Genomic DNA, 21,765 nt, shown 5'->3' with positions numbered 1-21,765 from the left:
ATAAAAGGTGGCTGAATAACAATCGAGAATGCGGTCAATAAACTTGGATTTCTGTTTTGTTGATGGAATTTTCGACCGATATAATGTTTATTTAAAGACGGCCACTATTCACCTCGTGCCTAATTACGGACCCGATGTTCCATGCGTAATGATGATTAGGTTTCTTCTATCTCCTGGTACCATTCCCATGCCACACACGCCATAAGCTCGATTCGATTTTAAACAACCGTATAAATCCCATAAAACCCAACTCTGCATCCCGGCCAATTTGCGGATGTATTTTTAGCGCGGTAATTCGAAAGTCACTCTCGATATAAACCCTCACAGTAAAATCTACGCTTTATGGCCGTTTTATGCCCACCGTATGACCACATTCTTAATCTCTTCCTTTTTGTCATAACGTCATGTTCATAAACACTCCAATTTGTTACACTTTTAGTGGACCACTGAACATTTAAATTAACCTCAGCCCAAATTAAACCACCTGGGAGATCACGCAGCCATTTAACAACCATAAAACCCTCGGCGGATATTTATTTTGTCTAGCGTGCGATGACGAAGATCCTTTCTTTTGTTTGTGCCATAAAATGTGGCAGAATATAAAGAAATATCTAATGAAAACTATTTTTTATTTTCAGTTTTTGAGCATTCAAATCTCCAGATAAGTATGGAATTCCACCTATTTACAGGATTTGCAAGACCTAAAATTGATAGAAAATTTAAAGGATTTCCAGGATATCAACAATGACCTGAAAAACAAAAGAATATAAAGAAATATTTAATGAAAAACAATTTTTTATTTTCAGTTTATGAGCATTCAAATCTCCAGATACCTAAGTATAGAATTCGACCGATTTGCAGAACCTAAAAATGGTAGAATATTTAAAGGATATCCGGGATTTGAAGATTTTCAAGAATGACCAGAGAAACGGAAAAATATCTAAAGAAGAACATTTTTTTATTTTCAGTTTTGAGCATTTAATTCTCCAGGTATGGGAGATCACACTTTCATTTAGCAGCCGTAAAAACCCCTGCAAATATTTATTTAGTCTAGCGTCCGATGACGAAAAACCTTTCTTTTGTCTGTGCCATAAAAATGTGGCAGAAAATAAAGAAATATCTAATGAAAAATATTTTTTTTTTAGTTTTTGAGCATTCAAATCTCCAGATAAGTATGGAATTCCACCGATTTGCAGAACTTGCAGGACTTAAAATCGGTAGAAGATTTAAAGGATTTCAGGGATTTAAAGATGTTCGAGAATAACCAGAGAAACAAATGAATATGAAGAAATATTTAAAGAAAACAATTTTTTATTTTCAATTTTTGAGCATTCAAATCTCCAGGTAAGTATAGAATTCGACCGATTTGCAAGACCTAAAAATGGTAGAAAATTTAAAGGATTCCCAAGATTTGAAGATTTTCAAGAATAACCAGAGAAACGGAAGAATATCTAAAGAAGAACAATTTTTTATTTTCAGTTTTGAGCATTTAATTCTCCAGGTATGGGAGATCACACATTGATTTAGCAGCCGTAAAAACCCTCTGCAAATATTTATTTAGTCTAGCGTCCGATGACGAAGAACCTTTCTTTCGTCTGTGCCATAAAAATGTGGCAGAATATAAAGAAATATCCAATGAAAAACAATTTTTTATTTTCAATTTTTGAGCATTCAAATCTCCAGATAAGTATAAAATTCGACCGATTTGCAGAACCTAAAAATGGTAGAAAATTTAAAGGATATCCGGGATTTGAAGGTTTTCAAGAATGACCAAAGAAACGCAAGAATATAAAGAAATATCTAATGAAGAACAATTTTTATTTTCAGTTTTGAGCATTTAATTCTCCAGGTATGGGAGATCACACATTCATTTAGCAGCCGTAAAAACCCCTGCAAATATTTATTTAGTCTAGCGTCCGATGACGAAAAACCTTTCTTTTGTCTGTGCCATAAAAATGTGGCTGAAAATAAAGAAATATCTAATGAAAAATATTTTTTTTTAGTTTTTGAGCATTCAAATCTCCAGATAAGTATGGAATTCCACCGATTTGCGAGAACTTGCAGGACTTAAAATCGGTAGAAGATTTAAAGGATTTCAGGGATTTAAAGATGTTCGAGAATAACCAGAGAAACAAATGAATATAAAGAAATATTTAAAGAAAAACAATTTTTTATTTTCAATTTTTGAGCATTCAAATCTCCAGGTAAGTATAGAATTCGACCGATTTGCAAGACCTAAAAATGGTAGAAAATTTAAAGGATTCCCAAGATTTGAAGATTTGCAAGAATAACCAGAGAAACGGAAGAATATCTAAAGAAGAACAATTTTTTATTTTCAGTTTTGAGCATTTAATTCTCCAGGTATGGGAGATCACACATTGATTTAGCAGCCGTAAAAACCCTCTGCAAATATTTATTTAGTCTAGCGTCCGATGACGAAGAACCTTTCTTTCGTCTGTGTCATAAAAATGTGGCAGAATATAAAGAAATATCCAATAAAAAACAATTTTTTGTTTTCGGTTTTCGAGCATTCAAATCTCCAGGTAAATCTAGATTTCCACCGATTTGCAGGACCTAAAAATGGTAGAAAATTTAAAAGTTATCCTGGATTTGAGGATTTTCAAAAATGACCAGAAAAACAGAAGAATATAAAGACAAATCTAATGAAGAACATTTTTTTATTTTCAGTCTTTTAGCATTCAAATCTCCAAGTAGGAGAGATCATGCATTCATTTAGCACCCGTAAAACCCTCTGCAGATATTTATTTAGTCTAGCGTCTGATGACGAAAATCCTTTCTTTTGTTTGTGCCATAAACATGTGGCAGAATATAAAGAAATATCCAATGAAAAACAATTTTTTATTTTCAATTTTTGAGCATTCAAATCTCCAGATAAGTATAAAATTCGACCGATTTGCAGAACCTAAAAATGGTAGAAAATTTAAAGGATATCCGGGATTTGAAGGTTTTCAAGAATGACCAAAGAAACGCAAGAATATAAAGAAATATCTAATGAAGAACAATTTTTATTTTCAGTTTATGAGCATTCAAATCTCCAGGTAGGTGAGATCACGCATTCATTTAGCAGCCGTAAAAACCTCTGCAGATATTTATTTAGTCTATCGCTCCGATGCCGAAGAACCTTTCTTTTCTTTGTGCCATAAAAATCTGGCAAAAGTTGAGTGTTCGTAGAAGTTCCTCCCCATTATCCCTAATCAGCAGCAAGTGTTCCCATTAAATCTCAAACGGCAATTTCGTCATTTTCTCCCGGAGCCAATCACCCTCATTAAAACCTCCCATCTTGAATTTTACAGCTAAAACAAGACATCGTAATAACAAGAATGCCGCCCATAACTCCCGCAAAGAAACGAGGAAGATTCTCTTGGAACAAAGAGCAGTAAAAGCCAGTAGTTCATGTATGTTAACTAAGTTCTTACATTTCAGGTCCCGTTTTCAGGCACAGGATTAATCACCGCCGCTGACATATTTGTTTCGCACAAAGAAGCTGCCTACGATTTGACCGCTTTTCTTCTTTGGTACGACTGGGCTAGGCGCGATTTTTGAAAATCCGCTGAAGAGTCGGAGCTCCGGAGGCGTTTTTATCGAATGACCCACAATTTCTGAAGTTATTATCGTGCTTGGAGCGATGGATGTTTGTACACCGCAGGGAGCAAATACCTCGGCGTCCTATGGAGATCGGATGAATAGAACACAGATTGATACAATTAACAATAACATACGGATTGTCGACACCTTTGAGCGGATACACAAGCGCTTTTTCAAAATGGTTATACGGAACGATTCATATTGATTTTTTGTAAAACTTCAATGCCAGATGAGGCTACAAGCACCACCGGAAAAGAGAGATTTCGCGGGAGACTTCAACGCGCGCAAGCGACGAACCCTGCCGGGAAAACGCCAAAAACTAGATCAGATAAGTAGATCTTTGTTTAATATTACAATTTGCAAGAACATACGGATTGTCGACACTTTTTAACACATACACGAGCGTTTTTTCAAAATGGTTGTACCTACGAAACGATTTATAGGTATTCATTTTTTTGTAAAACTTGAATGCCAGACGACGCTACAAGCACCACCGGAAAAGCGAGATTTTGCTGGAGACTTCAACACGCGTAAGCGACGAACCGCAGATTTCTGTCGTTTTCTTCAGATTTAGCTGTTGAATCTTGACAAAAACTGCGGAGGCAGTCCCAAAAACCGTCTCAATGTACGAAAAATCGTCATTTAACATCAAATTTAGCGAAGCTCTCTATAAATTTTGGAGATTTTATGCAGATTTCTGCCTTTTTTGTCTAGATTTAGCCGTTGGATATTGATAAAAAGAGTTTCAAGAAAACTTGAATGCCAGATGAGGTCACAAGCACCACAGGAAAAACGTGTGCAGGTTTTAGTAAGAAAAAACGCGATTTTGTTGGAAACTTCAACGCTCGTAAGCGACGAACTCTATCGAAAAAGCGCCAAATTGACAAATTCTGGACGATCCGAGCAATAATTTTAAACGTCGATCAAAATGATCTTTAAAATTCGACTTCGAAAGAAGTGAAAAATCTGAATCTCCAGTTTATTCAACGGTTTAAAAGAACAGAAAACGCAATTTTCCTGGAGATTTTAACTTTTAATAAAACAACCTGCAGATTTCTCTGGATTTAGCCGTTGAATCTTGATAAAAACTGGTGGGTTTTGAGGTGAATTCTGGGAATACAGCCCAAAAATCGTCTAAATGTGCGAACAATGGTCATTTAAGATCAAATTTAGCGGATTTTTCTACTAATTTTGGAGATTTCATGCAGATTTTTGCCGTTTTCTCCAGATTTAGCCGTTGATTCTTGATACACGGTCATACAGAACGATTCGTATTGATTTTTTGTAAAACTTGAATGCCAGATGAGGTAACAAGCGCCACAGAATAAACGTGTGCTGGTTTTAGTAAAAAAACGCGTTTTTGTTGGAGATTTCAACGCTCGTAAGTGACGAACTCTATCGAAAAAACGCTAAATTGACAGATTCTGGACAATCCGAAGAATAATTTTAAACGTCAATCAAAAGGATCTTCAAAATTTGACTGCGAAAGAACTGAAAAATCTAAATCTAGAGTTTGTTTAACGGTTTAAATAAAGGAAAAACGCGATTTTGCTGGAGACTTCAACTTTCGTAAGCGACGAACCCTACCGAAAAAAACGCCAAAAACTAGATTGGATGAATAGAACTCAGATTTCTGTACAGTTAACAATAACATACCTACGGTTTGTCGACACCTTTAAAGCGCTTTTGAGAAACTTGAATGCCAGATGAGCCAACAAGCACCCCCGGAAAAGCGATTTCACTGGAGAGTTGAATGTTTGTAAGCGACGAACCCTACGGAAAAACGCCAAAAACCTGTAGATGTGGTCACGACAGATGACTAATTGACTGTAATTATTAGAAACAGACTCCCCGCCGGGAAGGCGTTCCTAACCTTTATTACAAATTCCGTTAAAAATAGCAGGCTCTGTAATGCATTGAAAGGAGGATTTATTACCCGATTTATTATAGCGTGCAACGAGTGCCAAAAATGTGAGCATCAAGAAATAAGCAAAGTCTGCACCTAAATTGTCAGGACTATAATCACCCCGAGAGCTATTAAAGATCGAGCGGACAAAAAGTCTTAGTTTTAATAGAAATCGAAATTGTTTATTAAAATTGCGTTTTTGTTTATAATAAAGGCTCGCACGTTAATTATCCGAGTCATTAATCTTCGTGAAAAATTATAATAAATTTTCAATTATATTCCATCTGACAGTTGGGTTTGATGTATGATTCGAACGCGTCGATCCAAGTCCGGCTTTCCGAAATGCTTTTTCCGGAGTGAAAAACGACGAAAAATCGCAATAATTAAGTCTCGGAATGATGCGTGCGTTTCCAAGCAAGTAATTAATGTCGCTGTACGCAATTAATCAGAAATGCATCAAAGCATAGCATTTCCGTGTGTTCGCCGTGTTGGATAGCTGGAATAAGATGCAATTTGTTGACAGTAGCAGACTGCGAGGAATTTTAATAATCGGCCCGATCGCCGGTTATAGATGAGCCAACCTTCCACTTTATTATTTGCGCTTTCGAGGAAAAATACCCGCAATATATCCACGCGGGCCTCCGATCTTGAATTGTTTTCTCGGTGCATGGCCGACCGAGATCGCCTGGGATAATCACGATAAACCCGCTTAATGGTTTCATTATTATACTCGTTCTGATTGCGGAATAAATCATGGCCTGCGTACAATTATTGCGGATATTAAAATTAACACAGCGCTGGATAATTAAAATGCGTTCGAAATTTCGTCGCTCAAGAAACGAAATTCCTTATCCTGGCCATCTCTCGGCAGCAAATCCGCCGAGATCGCTGGTATGCGGTCAAAGAAAAACGTCCAAATCGAGTGTTACGGCCCGTCGACAATCCCGAAAATTATCCAGACAAACAGCATTTCGCAGACAAATTTGAAATTTTAATGCAACTAAGCTTGAAATATTTCTAAAATCACTTCGGTAGTTGTCCTTGCATATTTTTTTGTCCTGGCCGACTGCGACCGTGTAGGTGCCGTGCACCAAGGTTACAATAGCAAATATTATTAATAAACATCGTTTGTTCATTCATCGCAGGAATTTTTTTTGGAACGCACTCCTGCAACGTTGAATATAATTTACATAAATTTGTTAATACAAGTTTTATTATTAATATAAATCCATTAGAACAAGTGCACGAAGCGTCGATCTCCATTAATGAATGCAGGACATATGGCAGGATTTATAACGCGCTAATCGCGGCTCATAACTAATTAGGTGACAATTACATTTAATTTTATTACTGAACAAACCTGTTCGCCCAAGAACAAAAATCGCAAGTATTCACCAAAAAGCGCCGACGTCACAGCTGAGACCCCACACGAGGGTGGAGACTTCAACGCAATAATAAGCGACGAAAATTTTCTAGCTTCTAATTTTAATAATAGGCTCGAAACATGACTTGGCGTTACAGTGAGAGTTTCTTAGAATTTCACATCTTGATCTAGTCGGCTTATCAAGCCTACTTGACCTTATCCCAATTACTGTATATGCAAAATATGGTAAAAAATCCTGCATTACCTTGATTCGAAAACCTCTTTCTCTACGACCACCTATGGAGCCCCCTTCTTTTTTCCATGTCAGCGTTTTGTCAGTTAATTGATCAAAATGACAATTATCTTTAAAATAATTCCTACACGTACAAATTACGAGGAAATCAAACCGGCTGGGAGTGGTCAAGTGTCAACGGCGTTATCGTTTTCATTTTTGGTTTAATTCCATGGTCACCAAGATTGCCAGATTTAATACCTTGAACCAGTTGCATGACCAAACAAATGTATTGTCTTTGGGAAATCCATAAATCGCGTTGATTTATGCGAAGTTGGCTAATTATATGCTCGGTGTCCTATGTTGACGATGTTGTGACCTTTCGTCGTAAATCACCGGAGGATTTTTCCGACACATTTGTTTTCCCGGCCTCGTTTTACCCTTCCGCGTTGTTTCCAACGCGAAAACATGACGGAAAACGGTGGAATCGGGCTTTTGCGTGGAGACTTCGACGCGCGGTGAAGCAACAAACCGACGTTTGCAACAGAAAAACATGAAAAACGGAGGAATCGGGCTTTTGTGTGGAGACTTCGATGCCCGGTAAAGCAACAAACCGATGTTTGCAACCGAAAAACGGAGGAATCGGGTCTTTGCGTGGAGACTTCGACGCGCGGTGAAGCAACGAACCGACGTTTGCAACACAAAAACATGACGAAAATCGGGGGAATCGGACTTTTGCGTGGAGACTTCGACGCGAGGTGAAGCAACGAACCGACGTTTGCAACACAAAAACATGACGAAAATCGGGGGAATCGGGCTTTTGTGTGGAGACTTCGACGCGCGGTGAAGCAACGAACCGATGTTTGCAACCGAAAAACATGACGAAAAAGGAAAGAATCGGGACTTTGCGTGGAGACTTCGACGCGCGGTGAAGCAACGAACCTACGTTTGCAACACAAAAACATGACGAAAAACGGAGGAATTGGGCTTTTGCGTGGAGACTTCGACGCGAGGTGAAGCAACGAACCGACCCTGACCGCACAGATGGACCCTATTGAAAAGGAAATAACAGTCCGCGATCATAAGCAGGCTTTAATTTATGGAAGTAATGTGTCCTAATTCATTTTTTTCCAACTTTAATAACTAGTTAGATGTAAAAGTATCATTTATCTATTCTTTGACAGCGGCTATTTGAATGTTTAACAAATTCATAGCGCGGATTTGCACACAATGGAGGTTAAAAATGGCCACTGAAGAAAACACGCAGGGGAGAAGCGCGCGAATTGGAGGGAAGTTGGAGCCTTTGGCGTTCGTGGGCTTTTATGGAAAAGCCGTCTCAGATTATCCGATCAGGTTTGATTTCTCTGTTAATTTCTTAATTCCTGTTGGTATGACGGCCGGTTCTGAAGCATCCCACGCGGCGATAAACAAATCAATGTCCACGAGAAAGTTTGACCTCCGAAAAGTGATTTTCGTCTCGTTTAATTTGCAGCGGAGACGTCTTCCTTGTGTACAAGTTTAATTGACATGGAATAAGACAGATAACCGGCAGTGTCTGGAAACACGCGATGCTAGAAGCAAGACATAATGGTGGCATTTTGCCGACCGACCATGATAAGTAGCGACATCTGTTGATTAATAGTGCAAGCAAATTAGATCAGCCACATCGATTGCGATCTGGATGTGTTATGGATCGGCGGGCTAACGACCGACGGGTGTCATGTGTGGAATGTGTCCAACGACATGACAAAATGGTCAACAATCTGACGCGGAGTTCTAAGACGAAAACGAGATGCTCCCATCTAATCGGATAAATCAAACGGAATTTACACGTTTCTGTCGCCATTGTGGTGCGAGGACCTTCTCTGCCAATTTCCAGATTTATTATTCTGTTATTCAAATTTGATCGGCAATTAATGTGGGTGACTTAAATTAGGTGTTTTAACAGTCATTTCCATTTTTATTATGAATATAACATTTTACTTATGTCAAGGGCGCTGCTGCAACGAGCGGATATGACAGTTCTCACACTTAATCAATGAGAAAGATCAAAAATGCGTGAGTTTTATTGTTTCGCAATCGAAATTGCAGAAAAACGTGTTCGAACAAAGATTTTATTCCCAACACGACAATAAATTATTCCGGCTAAAATGAAATTTGGTCCATTTTCTAAGTGACTGTTCGACCTTGTTTCTATACAGCCATGCATAAAGATGTCTAGATTAAAAATATTGCCTAGAAATTGATATTACTGATTAATTAATAGCGGATTAATCCAATAAATTTTAATTGTATTTTAAGCGCGCTTAATTCCGCATTCCCAATCTGGTTTACTCTTTCTTCATACCGCTTAATATGACACAGTGAATATTCACGTTTACGCTTTGACATGCTTGGGAAATTACAGTTTTCACAGCTTCTAAGGACAAAGGCTCGAAATTATAGCTTAGAAAAGGTCACATAAAAAATTTCAGTCTTTCAGTCTTTTAACAAATTTGTAACATCCTTAGAAAGTCCATTTTTGGATAAAATTTAAGTAGTTTTAAACGTGTTACAAACTATACTTTTTCTACGACCTCAAATTCAAAATTAAACCACAAATTAATCACAATTTCATCAGTGTCTAACTTCAGCTCGTGAGTAAAGCACCACTTTAGTGTTACAATGTCAATTAGCATCACTAAAATGGCCACTTAATAGTATATTATGTAACAACACTTATAAATGTCGTCTTAGGCACGAGTTTATTTAAGCACGAGCGGAGCGAGTGTTTAAAGTACGACTATCTCGAGTAGGTTATAACCGTGTTACATACTGTACTTTTTCTACAACGTCAAATTTAAAACAAATCTATTTCCAACCAACTGTCAATTTCAGTTAGGCTAGCTAATTTCAACTTGTGACTAAAATGACGGCGCCATTTTCAGCGTGTGACTAAAGCGCTATGGGATGTGTTTAAAATAATGATATTTCCTTATTGGTTAATATTTTTTTTTATGCAAAACCACTCAAGTCAAAAAATAATGTACCTATCGCCCACCGCCTAGAAAGCGACACATTACCATAGTGATTTGCGGAAGTAAACATTCACTTTATTGTACTTGTACAATCGTAGTTATTTACCTGACGCATATTCCATATTTGCATGTTTCACGTTTTGAAAAAAAAAACACAACGAGGCCTATGTATTTAACATCTTAAATGAAAGTTTTGCTTTTTTAGTGTTATATTCTAATGGTTTAACTGTTGGCGATCAAAGTTTGTATGCACCACGTCAGTAATGTGTTTTTATCGAACTCGGCTTGTAATCTCAGACTCGGTCGATAAAGAATCACTTTACTGACTTGGTACATAAATAACTATTTTCTAAAAGAGAATTTGAATTTTAACAAAATATCCCTATTTATTTGTAAGCAGTTTATTTCGAAAAATTTTAATTGAAATTTGAAGTTTAAGAATTGACAGATATTCTGGAGGATCCGAACAATAATTTTAAACGTCAATCTTCTAAAGGATATTCAAAATCTTTATTCAACGATTTAAAACAACAGAAAGACGTGATTTTGTTGAAAACTTCAACGAACCCTACCAGAAAAACGCCAAAAACTAGATCGATATATTGATTGTTGGTAAAATTTGAATGCCCGATGAGGTTACCGCACCACCGGAAAAATCTATGCTGATTTCCGTGAGAAAAGCCGCAAAATTTTTTGGAGACTACAACGCTCGTAAAGCGACGAACTCTAGCAAAAAAACGCCCTAAACAAAAATAAAGCCAAAATATTCCTATTTATTTTAGAGAAAATTAATTGGAATTGAAATTTGAAGTTTGAATTGACAGATTCTGGAGGATCCGAACAATAATTTTAAACGTCAGTCTAAAAGTTCTTCAAAATCTGAAATCTAAAGTTTACTCAACGATTTAAAAGAACAGAAAGTCGTGATTTTGCTGGAGACAAACCCTTTCAAAAAAACGCCAAAAAACGATTTATACAGATTTTTTTTTGTAAAACTTGAATGCCAGATGAGGTAACAAGCACCACCGGAAAAACCTGTGCTGGTTTCCGCAAGAAAAATCGCAATTTTGCTGGAGACTTCAACATTCGTAAGCGACGAACCCAACCGAAAAAATGCCAAAAACTATTTTAGAGCAGTTTAATTAGAATTGAGAGTATTTTCAAAATCTGAATCTAAAGTTTATTCAGCGATTTAAAAGCCCAGAAAAGCGTGCAAACGTTCAAGTTCAATGGAAGCATAAAAACCTAGCACAAGTCATTCGTTGTTATTTAACGTTATTGTAAACAATGCTCGGATATTTAATACTCGAGATGACAACAGCAATGTCAAGAGGTCGTGACTTTTCCAAACAATAATTTGGTGCCAATAAAACGCCACATTATTATTAATTTATAGACTGCTCCTGGGTACCAACAGCTGTCTCTAATTTTCGCAAGAGTGTACAAATCTGAGAAGCTCGTTCTACTTTTTCTTGTCAATTAAAAATTTAAAATTTGGAACATATCGTCCGTCGGTCATTCCACAGCTTTATGCTTTTCCTACACATTAATTAAATTTTAACAGTCGAGACTTATCAGGCCACGACATTCCTTCGGTACGAATACTTAAAATAGTAAAAGCGAGCTTGTAAAGTCCAATAAAACTAAACGGTACCATCGAAAATTTATCTATAAGGTCGACAATATAAATACACGCCATTAATTTTCCGCTTATTCTTGTTGATCCTGGTTCCATTTAAGTCGAAATTCCACCGCGCTACCAAACGATTCCACCTAATTAAGTGTATAATTGCTTCATTAATATCGATCATGTTCCATTTCACCTTATGGCTCAATCGGCAAAAAACCATTCTGCTCTCGATTTTCCGGCAATCGTCCTTATCGACCGGCAGGATCTCGTTTCCCCAAACACGGGACGCCCCTATTTGCATATCGTTTCATCTTAATATCATAATATGTGTCAATTAAACGCGGCCGCAGTCGATCTGACACTGTTAGAATGCAGAAATTGATTTGACAACGAACCGCACGACTTTCTATGCGAAGGACGAAGGACCTCTCCAGAGGCGCGCCGTTATCAAGATCTTTTTTATTATCCGAAGAATAGCCGCTGAGTGCCCAATAAAAAATCGACAATATGGCCACTGCAATAAAACGAATTCATCGGAAACGTAGTGGGCGAGTTCTTCTTTCCGGTTTATTACCCGGAAACATTAATGATCGAAGCCGCCGCTTCCTAATAACTCAATTTTAGCTAAAACGCGGATAAATATTTACGACTATGTTAATGTTATCTAAGAACGAGTTAATTGCGATTTGTAACTATTTTCTGGTCGGTAAGTACCATTTGAAATTCATGTGGCGTAGAAGATACGGACGACTGTCTACGCCACAGAACTACAAACATTTTTCTTCGATTTGAAGCGAATCTGCTCCCACGTAACAAAGCCACTGACTGCGCCACTTTCTGGAGCTCGCTGAAACTCCGAAACGAGAACAAGAGGTCACATCTCTTCCTCGACTTTTCGATCTGCAAGACCGAATTTTATCCGCTCGTCCGCCTCTCCGTGCCGATTATTTATGGCGAAGCAGTGAAAGTCGACAAATTATCATCGGTGTTATTAATAAATTAACCGGTGGCATCTTGGGCGCTCCGCGACTTTCACGAAAAATTCGCAGATTTACGACGTGATTTTGCGGCGAATTGAGTTGATAACGCACCGGTGGGTTGGTCAACTCGAAAAAAAAGAGAAGAAAGTTGGGCTCGCGGGCGTCGATAATCAATATAGGAGCCGTAAAGATCGTTTTATTGCGAGGGATTCGTGTAATAATAAAAATTATTAGCCGCATTAAAATAGACGATTTTCCGGGGCGTTATGGCGATTTTTTGTAAAACTTAAATGCCAGATGAGGTTACAAACACCAGCGGAAAAATGTGTGCTGGTTGACGCGAGGAAAACCGCGATTTTGGTGGAGACTTCAACGCTTTTAGGCGACGAACTCTATCGAAAAAACTCATCTTTTGAACAGTTTAGTTCAAAGAATTGGGGTTGAGGAGAACATAGGAGCCGCAAAGATCGTTTTTATTGCGAGGGATTCGTATAACAAAAATTTTAAGCCGCATTAAAAAAGACAATTTTCCTGAGCGTTATAGATATGAATTTTTTTGTTAAACTCCGATGCCAGATGAGGTTACAAACACCATCGGAAAAATGTGTGCTGGTTAACGCGAGGAAAACAGCGATTTTGCTGGAAACTTCAACGCCTGTAAGCGACGAACTCTATCGAGAAAGCTCATTTTAGAGCAGTTTAGTTCAAAGAATTGAAATTAAAATGTAAGGAAAATTGAGTTTGAGGGCGTCGACAATCAATATAGGAACCATATAGACAATTTTCCGGTGCATTATATCGATTTTTTGTAAAACTTAAATGCCAGATGAGATTACAAGCACTGTACGGGAAAAATCGCGATTTTGTTAGAGACTTCAACGCACGTAAGCGACGAACTCTACCGGAAAAACTCATTTTAGAGCAGTTTAATGAATTGGGATTAAAGTTTAAAGAAAGTTGGGCTCGAGGGCGACTATAATCAATATAGGAGCCGTAAAGATCGTTTTTATTGCGAGGGATTCTTGTAATAATAAAAATTATGAGCCGCATTAAAAATAGACAATTTTCCGGGGCATTAAAATGCGGAGGTCGGCCCATACGAAATAATAAAGTCTAAGTATTTCTTTATATATTTTTTTAATTATAATCCCTGTGTACAATTTAAAACATCCTTTTTATTGCCGCTATAAAACGAGCCATAGATACTATCGAGGCCCGGTTGTACGAATACAGACGATTTTATGTAACGTTTATAAAAAAAGACCTGTTTGTCAAACCGGCGTGTTGGCTTTAATGGATTTTTAAATATTGCTTAATAGAGAAAAATTAGAGGAGCGGAGGCGGCGGACGCCATTCTCCCATAAATCACCGGGAAAACCTGTGCTGGTTTCCATAAGAAAACTCGCGATTTCGCTGGAGACTTCCACTCTCTTAAGCGACGAACCCTACCAAATAATACGCTAAAAATACGATTTATATTGATTTTTTGTAAAACTTGAATGCCAGATTAGGTTACAAGACCCACCTGGTTTCCACAAAAAAAATCCGCGGTTTTGCTGGAGACTTTAACGCTCTTAAGCAAGTAACTTTGCCGGCAAAACGCCAAAAACAAAAATTAAACTAAAGTAGGTGCTGACAGATTCTGGAGGATCCGAACAATAATTTTAAACGTCAATCTAAAGGATCTTCAAAATCTTAATTCTAAAGTTTATTCAACGATTTAAATGAACAGAAAGACGAAAGCTGGAGACTTCAACTCTCGTTAAGCGACGAACCCTACCAAACAAACGCTAAAAATACGATTTATATTAATTTTTTATTAAACTTCAATGCCAGATGAGGTTACAAGCATCACCGGAAAAACCATTGCTTAATAGAGAAAAATGACCGGATTTGCAGCCAAGGACCTAAATAATCCAGTTTACGTCCGCCATCAAAATATCGCATGTAAAAGAGGTATTAATCGCGATGGCCATAAATCCTCCGCCGACCATAGAGCACGAGCGAACGACTCAATAACCGAAAAGGAAACTCGCGGGAAATTGCCGGTTTTCCAAACAGAATTTATTAAGTGTCTCCCGCTGTTTTAAACGCTTGTTTTATAAGCAGCGGCGGTGTGATGTCCTGTAAAAAATGTTATGATTTTGGACGGGTCATCGACGTGTTTTTCTGTGCATACGATGCAACCTGTTACTTTCAGATTTTTTTTCCCAACCTCCCACGATCCGACAGGTTTCGACAATTTCAATGGTATGATTGAGTAACGCAATTAACATGAAAGTGAGCGTTAAGAGCTCGTAATACGAGATATACAGGACGAGACATTTACAGTTAGGTTTTTACAACCGTGCCAGCACGAATTAAGAAAAGTTTCACCATTGAAAAAAAGAAGCGAGATTTTTAGTTTCGGCGTTTCAACAGGTTTTTAACACTAGGAACGTTGGCGATTTTAACGGTAGATTGGGACAGAAAATAAAGAACTTAAAAGAAAAGCGTTTTTTTGATAATTGGAGGCTCGGACAGCCGTTAGTGTCAACGCCGGCCTTGCCTCATTATTTATTCGATATGGTTCTGATGGCTGCGAGCGAAAACCAGTTACACGGAAAACTATTCCCAAAAATTTCGCGTTCCTGCTGACAATCATTACGAAACGAATTTTTGATACCGATCCTGCACTTTCCCCGGAAATGACATCAGCTCGAATAAAAATCCAATCGACCGTAAATTCACAATACAAATATTACACAATCGCATAATCATCGTATTCATATTTCATATGTCAAGCAGGTGTCCCTGAAAGAAATCAGGAAATTTGTATTTCGACCCCGTTCACATCATCTGCGAATTGTGAAAAGCGGGCGCAGCGCTCATTAGAATGCAAGAGAGAAAGGATTTATGATTAATTAGACTCGAATGAAATAATCGGAAACGACCTGCTAAGGCACCTGTGTGCTGCCTCAACTTTCAACTTTACCAGTTTTATTTACTTTGTTGTCAATGCAAATTGCGCCTGTGACCCACTTCGTTCGGTATCTCGAGAGTGAAATTTTATAGTCGTCTAACACCGATTCGCACTTAAACTCCAAGATGTTTTATCGGGACGTGGGCGCCCGGGCCCAAATCCACCAATCCGTCGAAAAAATGCAGCGGTTTTACGCGCCGATGACCGGAAAATCTCTACGTCGACCAAAACCGCGCATTTCGCGGAGACAAATCACTCGAAAACTGCAAATTTGTAGGATTTAGAGAGAGACTTAAACGCCCAGTAAGAACGGTAGGTGCAGCGAGTTTGGCTCTGAAAGCCAAGAAATCGGCTGAAAATGTGCGTGCCGCATGTATAATAGTGATTTCAATGCTCAATAAGAACTGCAAATATCTCCAATTTTTTGGGAAACTTCAGGAAATAAGAAAACAGTTATCGCCGGGCAATGATTGCGATTCTGCATATGAAATAGGCTCCTCTTGTAATAAATTTGGTGGTTATTGTTTGGTTACAAAACGTGTACTGGTTTCCACAAGAAAAAACGCGGTTTTCCTGGAGACTTCAACGCTTTTAAGCGACTAACTTTCCCGGAAAAACGTCGAAAACAAAAATAAAACTAAAATATTCCTATCCATTTTGGAGAAGATTAATTGGAATTGAAATTTGAAGTTTGAATTGACTCTAGAGAATCCGAACAATAATTTTAAACACCAACCTGAAGGATCTTCAAAATCCGAGTTCTAAAGTTTATTCAAAAGAACAGAAAGAGGTGATTTCACTGGAGACTTCAACTCTCGTAAGTGACGAACCCTATCGAAATACGTTAAAAAAAACGATTTATATTGAATTTTTGTAAAACTTGAACGCCAGATGAGGTTACAAGCACCACCGGAAAAACTGTTATCGCCGGTCACTGATTGCGGTCCTGCATATGAAATAGGCTGGTCTTGTAGTAAATTTGGTGGTTTGGTTCGTTTTTAATGGTATCGATGGGTGGCCGCCGCCGCCCCGATCCGAGCGAAAATAGTCGATTAACGTCGTCATTGGCCGCGTGTTGTCAGCAATGCAAACGGTTGAAATATGTCGCATATCTCGTCCGTTCGCGGTAACCCACCGTGTCATACCTCCTGTCCAATTAACAGTGTCGTTCGCGGTTGAACTTTTACTTTTGTTTGTTCGTTTTCGCGTTCCGACGATGATTCCCACCACCTATCCCAGCGCCTTTTTTCCCTACCTTAAGAATGCAACGTCCTTCGGCCTCGTTCTCCGCGACGGAGACGTTGTAGAAGCTCTGGTCAAAAATGGGTTCGTTGTCGTTGACGTCGTGGATGGTCACTAGCACTGTCGCCGAAGACGATAGCGGCGGAAACCCGTTATCTGTTGCAACAACGGTCAAACGCGGCACCGGATCGGTTTCACAATCGACATGAGCGCGAGTTGTCACTAAACCACTGCGTGGATCTATCTGGAACCAGGAGGAATGCGTCGCGGCGCTATCCTTCAACGAGTATATTATCGCACTGTTGTTGCCTTCGTCTTTGTCGGTGGCGAGGACTTGGATCACGGACGTTCCAGGGTCGGAAACCTCCATGACATTCGCTTCGTAAATCTCCTGCTCGAACTCGGGAGCATTGTCGTTGATGTCTGTCACCATCAAGTTGATGGTCCTCGACGCGTGAAGCGGAGGGTTTCCACGGTCCGTGGCCACAACATTCAACGTGTAGTTGGGCTGCAACTCTCTGTCTAGAGGCAAGGAGACGATCACCAGGTATATAATGTTATCCCGCGTCGTCAACCCAAAGTGTCCATCACCTCCACGTAACGTAACATTGATGTTAGAATACTCCGTCTTGGAGTCAGGGTCGTTGACGGAGATCCTCGCCACGAACTCACCCGGTTGCGCGGATTCGCTAATTTTAGGAGTCGCATCGTCGCTCAAGAAGATGACGTTAATTGTGGGTTGGTTGTCGTTCACGTCCGTCACTTTGATGGAGACGAAAGCGGTGGTTTCTAAAGGCTGTAATCCGTGGTCTTTGGCGACGATGACGAGTTCATGCAACTCTTTGGTTTCGAAGTCCAGAGGTTTGTTCACGACGATGAAACCCGTCGCCGCATCAATTCTAAACATGTTATCACGATCACTTTGTCTCCTGTTGATGGAATACTCGATCTGGCCGTTCTCGCCGGCGTCTTTATCAGCGGCGAACACCTGGAGGACCGTCGTCCCCACGGTGGCGTTCTCTGGCACCGTCGCAATATACCTGCTCTGGTTAAAAATCGGCTGGTTATCATTAACGTCTTGTATGGTGATGTTGACGGTCATCTCTCCTCGCAGAGGAGGACTTCCTCCATCTAAAGCTTCAATAACGAGACTGTAAGCTGGAGTGGTTTCCCTGTCCAAAAACCCGTTGATCTGCAGGTCGAGGTACAGCACCCCGTCTCGTTCTCGATGCGAAGACAATCTGAACGTATTGTTGACGTTCCCAGAGACGATGTTGTATTTCTGCGTGTTGAACACATCCAAATCCAGGTCTTTCGCTGGATGCAAAGTCCGTTTTACGTCCCTCGGCGTGTTCTCCGGGAACTCGATGGACATCACCGCCATAGGGAACGTCGGCGCGTTGTCGTTCTCGTCGAGCACTTTAACAACCACTTTCACATTGTCTCCGCTGATTGGGATGGCCACAAGCGAATAACTCGAACGAGTTTCGCGATCTAAAGACACCTTGGTGCGGATTTCACCGGTGGTTTGGTCGATGGCGAGGTCCGTGTCGACTGCACTACCCACGGGGACGATGAGGTAAGGAGGGCCACTGTCGGAAGCGCCATCGCCGATGAAGCCGATTCTGGTGCCGACGGGGGCGCCTTCGGACACCTCCAGGTCGCGCACGTGCTCCGCCCGAGACGCCGCCAGCAGGAGGAGGAGCAGCAACATGGTCGCTGACGTCGTCATCGTGGGGGGCGGCACATCCTGCAACGGGGAGAGTTAGCAAGGGACAAAAAGACAAGGAATGGGAGTCGTAAAAGAGGTAAATTGGTGAAATGCGTGGTTCGACGGCAAGGCGGAAGGCCGGAGCATCCCTTGATACGGAGCTGCTAATAACCAGAACAAAAGCGCTACTATCGTCGCTGAAAACGTCGGTCGCGCGCCCGCTCTCTAAATATGTTTGTAATGGTTCCTCAATTTACCGGATTCTTTTGAAGGTGCCGTTCCGGGGATTAAAAACGGGTGCACGGTAATCCGGAGGCGTGAGCGTTGCGATTTCGCGAGGTTAACCGTTCGTGTAGGAGAGGAAAATGTGCGTCGAAAAAAGGCGAATTTTAAAAGGCTCCGACTCCTGCGCTGCCGCCGTGTCTTTGGCTCACCTGCGGGAAACCATCAAACCATCAAACCATCGAAGAACTCGTAATCCAGCGTATTCGAGACACCGGCGCGCACTCTCGCACACAGATCACTGGCACCGCGACGCCGCGACCGACGTCTCCGCACGCACCCCGGTTATGACTCGGTGACGGCGGCGCCGTCGCTCACTTGTTGAATGACGAAACAGCGAAAAGAAACGCGGACCGCCTCGTCGTCTACGGTCTTGAGATGGACTGAGCGAGAGCGTAGAAGCGGCGACTGCGAATGCCCTCCCCGCATTCCAAACAGCCTCCTGCCGCGCCCCGCAACCTGTCTTACCTGGCCGAGGCCGAGGCGCACAGGTATACACTTACCTACGGCGGCAAGTTTGAAAAGGGGACCATTGTCTCAAACCCACAGAAACAAACTATTGTCTTGTCTATTCGCGGGCCGCCGGTGCTCACGTTCGCCAATGACTACGACGACCGACAATAAATCCGTCCACGAGAGATTTCGACGCTACCTCAAAACGCGAACCTCATGCACATATGATTATAATAAATCCCGGACTTATGCGGACGCGGCCCGGACGATAAATATGGCAGGCTAAAATGTAACGTGACTTCTTTAAGACGGTATTTGCGAATATTTTAAAATACTACCTTGCACATGCCAAACGGGACCTTTTCCAACTAACTCGCTCGCATTCATCTCACCACAGAAACTCTACCCACTTCTCCCTTGATGAATTTTATTTCTGGGAATCTCCTCTATTCACTAAAAGGTTGATTAAGTTATATAATTTCTTCAGCATGTCCACTTCAATCATATCACATTCTTGAGATATGCTTCTGGTTTCCATAAGTTCTTTTAATCTGTTACATTTTCTGATCGTTTTTTTCCGTTTTTCTCGTCGTTATGTTGCAAGAGCGCCATACTGAGCGGTCATTATCGATGCTGCGATTTCCTCCGCGTCTCATAATCAACGAAATCACCTGTCATACATTTTCGTACAAAAAAACGAATAATAAACAGCGTTGTCTCCTTAATCCATCGATTATTTATGCGCCGCAAGATAGCGACTAATTAAATTTTATAAGTATTTTTATGTTATAATTAATTATATCCATGTTTTCTATATAAATAATTATTATGACATATCAATAACGATAAATCAGTCGATGGCGGATCGCCGATATATTTTTATGCGAAATATTCAAATTAATTGCTGACATGAAGTCTGAAAGTTTGAAGAATTCGCTAATCGCTCAATTACGACCCTGCAAAAAATATATCACGGTCCAACAACGAGATTGTTTAAACAAGTTATTATTGAAAATGTTCAACCTACACACATAACTCTTCGTGAAATATCCTGCAATATTCCATCTTTGGCGAGCATTACAAATTACAACTTGTATTAGATAGCGAGATGATTAATCGCGCAGAGAACGACTCTCGGTGAAAAAATACAAAGATATAAATCCATAGATTTTCTAGGACACCGGCACGAAAACGCGGGGTCTGCATTTTTCATTATGGAAACTCTTTTCAATTTCCTGTCGCAAACAAATTAGGTGTTTTCAGTGCTACTTGAGAAAACTGGCACGATTTCAAATTATATCGGCGTTAATAAATTACGCGTTTCATTACCGAGGATCGAAAAGAGGAAGACCTAAGGATTTTTCATAAATCAAGTGGACTGCTAAAGCTAGAACTAACTCAAATCATTTTTTTTTTAATTCTGTAACTTTGGCAATTTTCAAGTTAAACCAATCAAATTTGGTTTATTTGCTACCTTGACGATGCTTATTAAGTGTCTTAAATTATAGAATTTTAGAACAAGAAAAAAAAAATCCGTAACTTCGACAATTTTAAAGCTGAAACAATCAAATTTGGTACATTTACTACTTTGGTGATGCTTAATTAGTGTATTAAATTACAGAATTTTAGAACAAGAAATGAGAATTTTAGATTTTTTTCTTGTAGAACTAACTCAAAATCTTACAATTGCCATTAAATTCTGTAAGTTCGACAGTTTTAAAGCTGGAACAATCGAATTTGGTATTTTTACTACTTTAGAATTGTTTATTATGTGTAATAAATTACAGAAGTTTAAAACAAAAAGAATAAATTTTTGAATTTTTTATATGCAGGACTAACTCAAAATCAAAAAATTTCTATTAAATTTTGTAACTCCAGCAGTTTTAAAGCTGCAGCAATTAAATTTAGTATACTTACTACTTTAGAGATGCTTATTAAGTGTATTAAATTAGAAAATTTTAAAGCAAGAAATGAGAATTTTAGAATTTTTTGTATGTAGGACCAACTCGAAAGTAAAAATTTTGTAATAAAACTCCGTAACTTCAACAAATTTTCTAGTTGAAACAATCAAATTTGGTATATTTCCTACTTTGGAGATGTTTATTAAGTGTATTAAATTATAGAATTTTAGAACAAGAAGAGAAAGTTTTAGAATTTTTTATTTGTCGGACTAACTCAAAATCTAACATTTTCCATTTAAATTCCGTAACTTAGACAGTTCTAAAGTTACAACAATCTAATTTAGAACACTGACTACTTTGAAGATGGTTATTAAGTGTATTAAATAACAGAATTTTATAATTAGAAGAAAAAAAAATAGAATTTTTTCCTTGAAGGGCTAATTGAAAATCTAACATTTTTCATTAAATTCCGTAACTTCG

The 21,765-nt window shown here is 39.3% G+C and overlaps 1 protein-coding gene across 1 annotated transcript in view; it reads right to left on the bottom strand.

The window, feature by feature from the left end:
* LOC148166284 (protein dachsous-like) overlaps positions 1-19,320 on the bottom strand; it is a 174,178-nt gene extending 154,858 nt beyond the window's left edge. The window contains exons 1-2 of the mRNA XM_088048704.1: positions 19,084-19,320; positions 16,952-18,688 (exon numbers count right to left, since the gene is read on the bottom strand). Coding sequence (XP_087904830.1) covers positions 16,952-18,670 — 1,719 coding nt within the window. The 5' untranslated portion in view covers positions 18,671-18,688; positions 19,084-19,320. The remainder of the gene's footprint in view (positions 1-16,951; positions 18,689-19,083) is intronic.
* Between the last annotated feature and the right edge of the window lie 2,445 nt (positions 19,321-21,765).

Source organism: Gnatocerus cornutus, unplaced genomic scaffold (assembly GCF_029298725.1).
Source record: "Gnatocerus cornutus isolate USDA-ARS CGAHR unplaced genomic scaffold, icGnaCorn1.1 ctg00000023.1, whole genome shotgun sequence".
NCBI lineage: Eukaryota > Metazoa > Arthropoda > Insecta > Coleoptera > Tenebrionidae > Gnatocerus > Gnatocerus cornutus.
The sequence above is the reverse complement of the archived record's forward strand: the minus strand, read 5'-3'. Positions and strand labels throughout refer to the sequence as shown.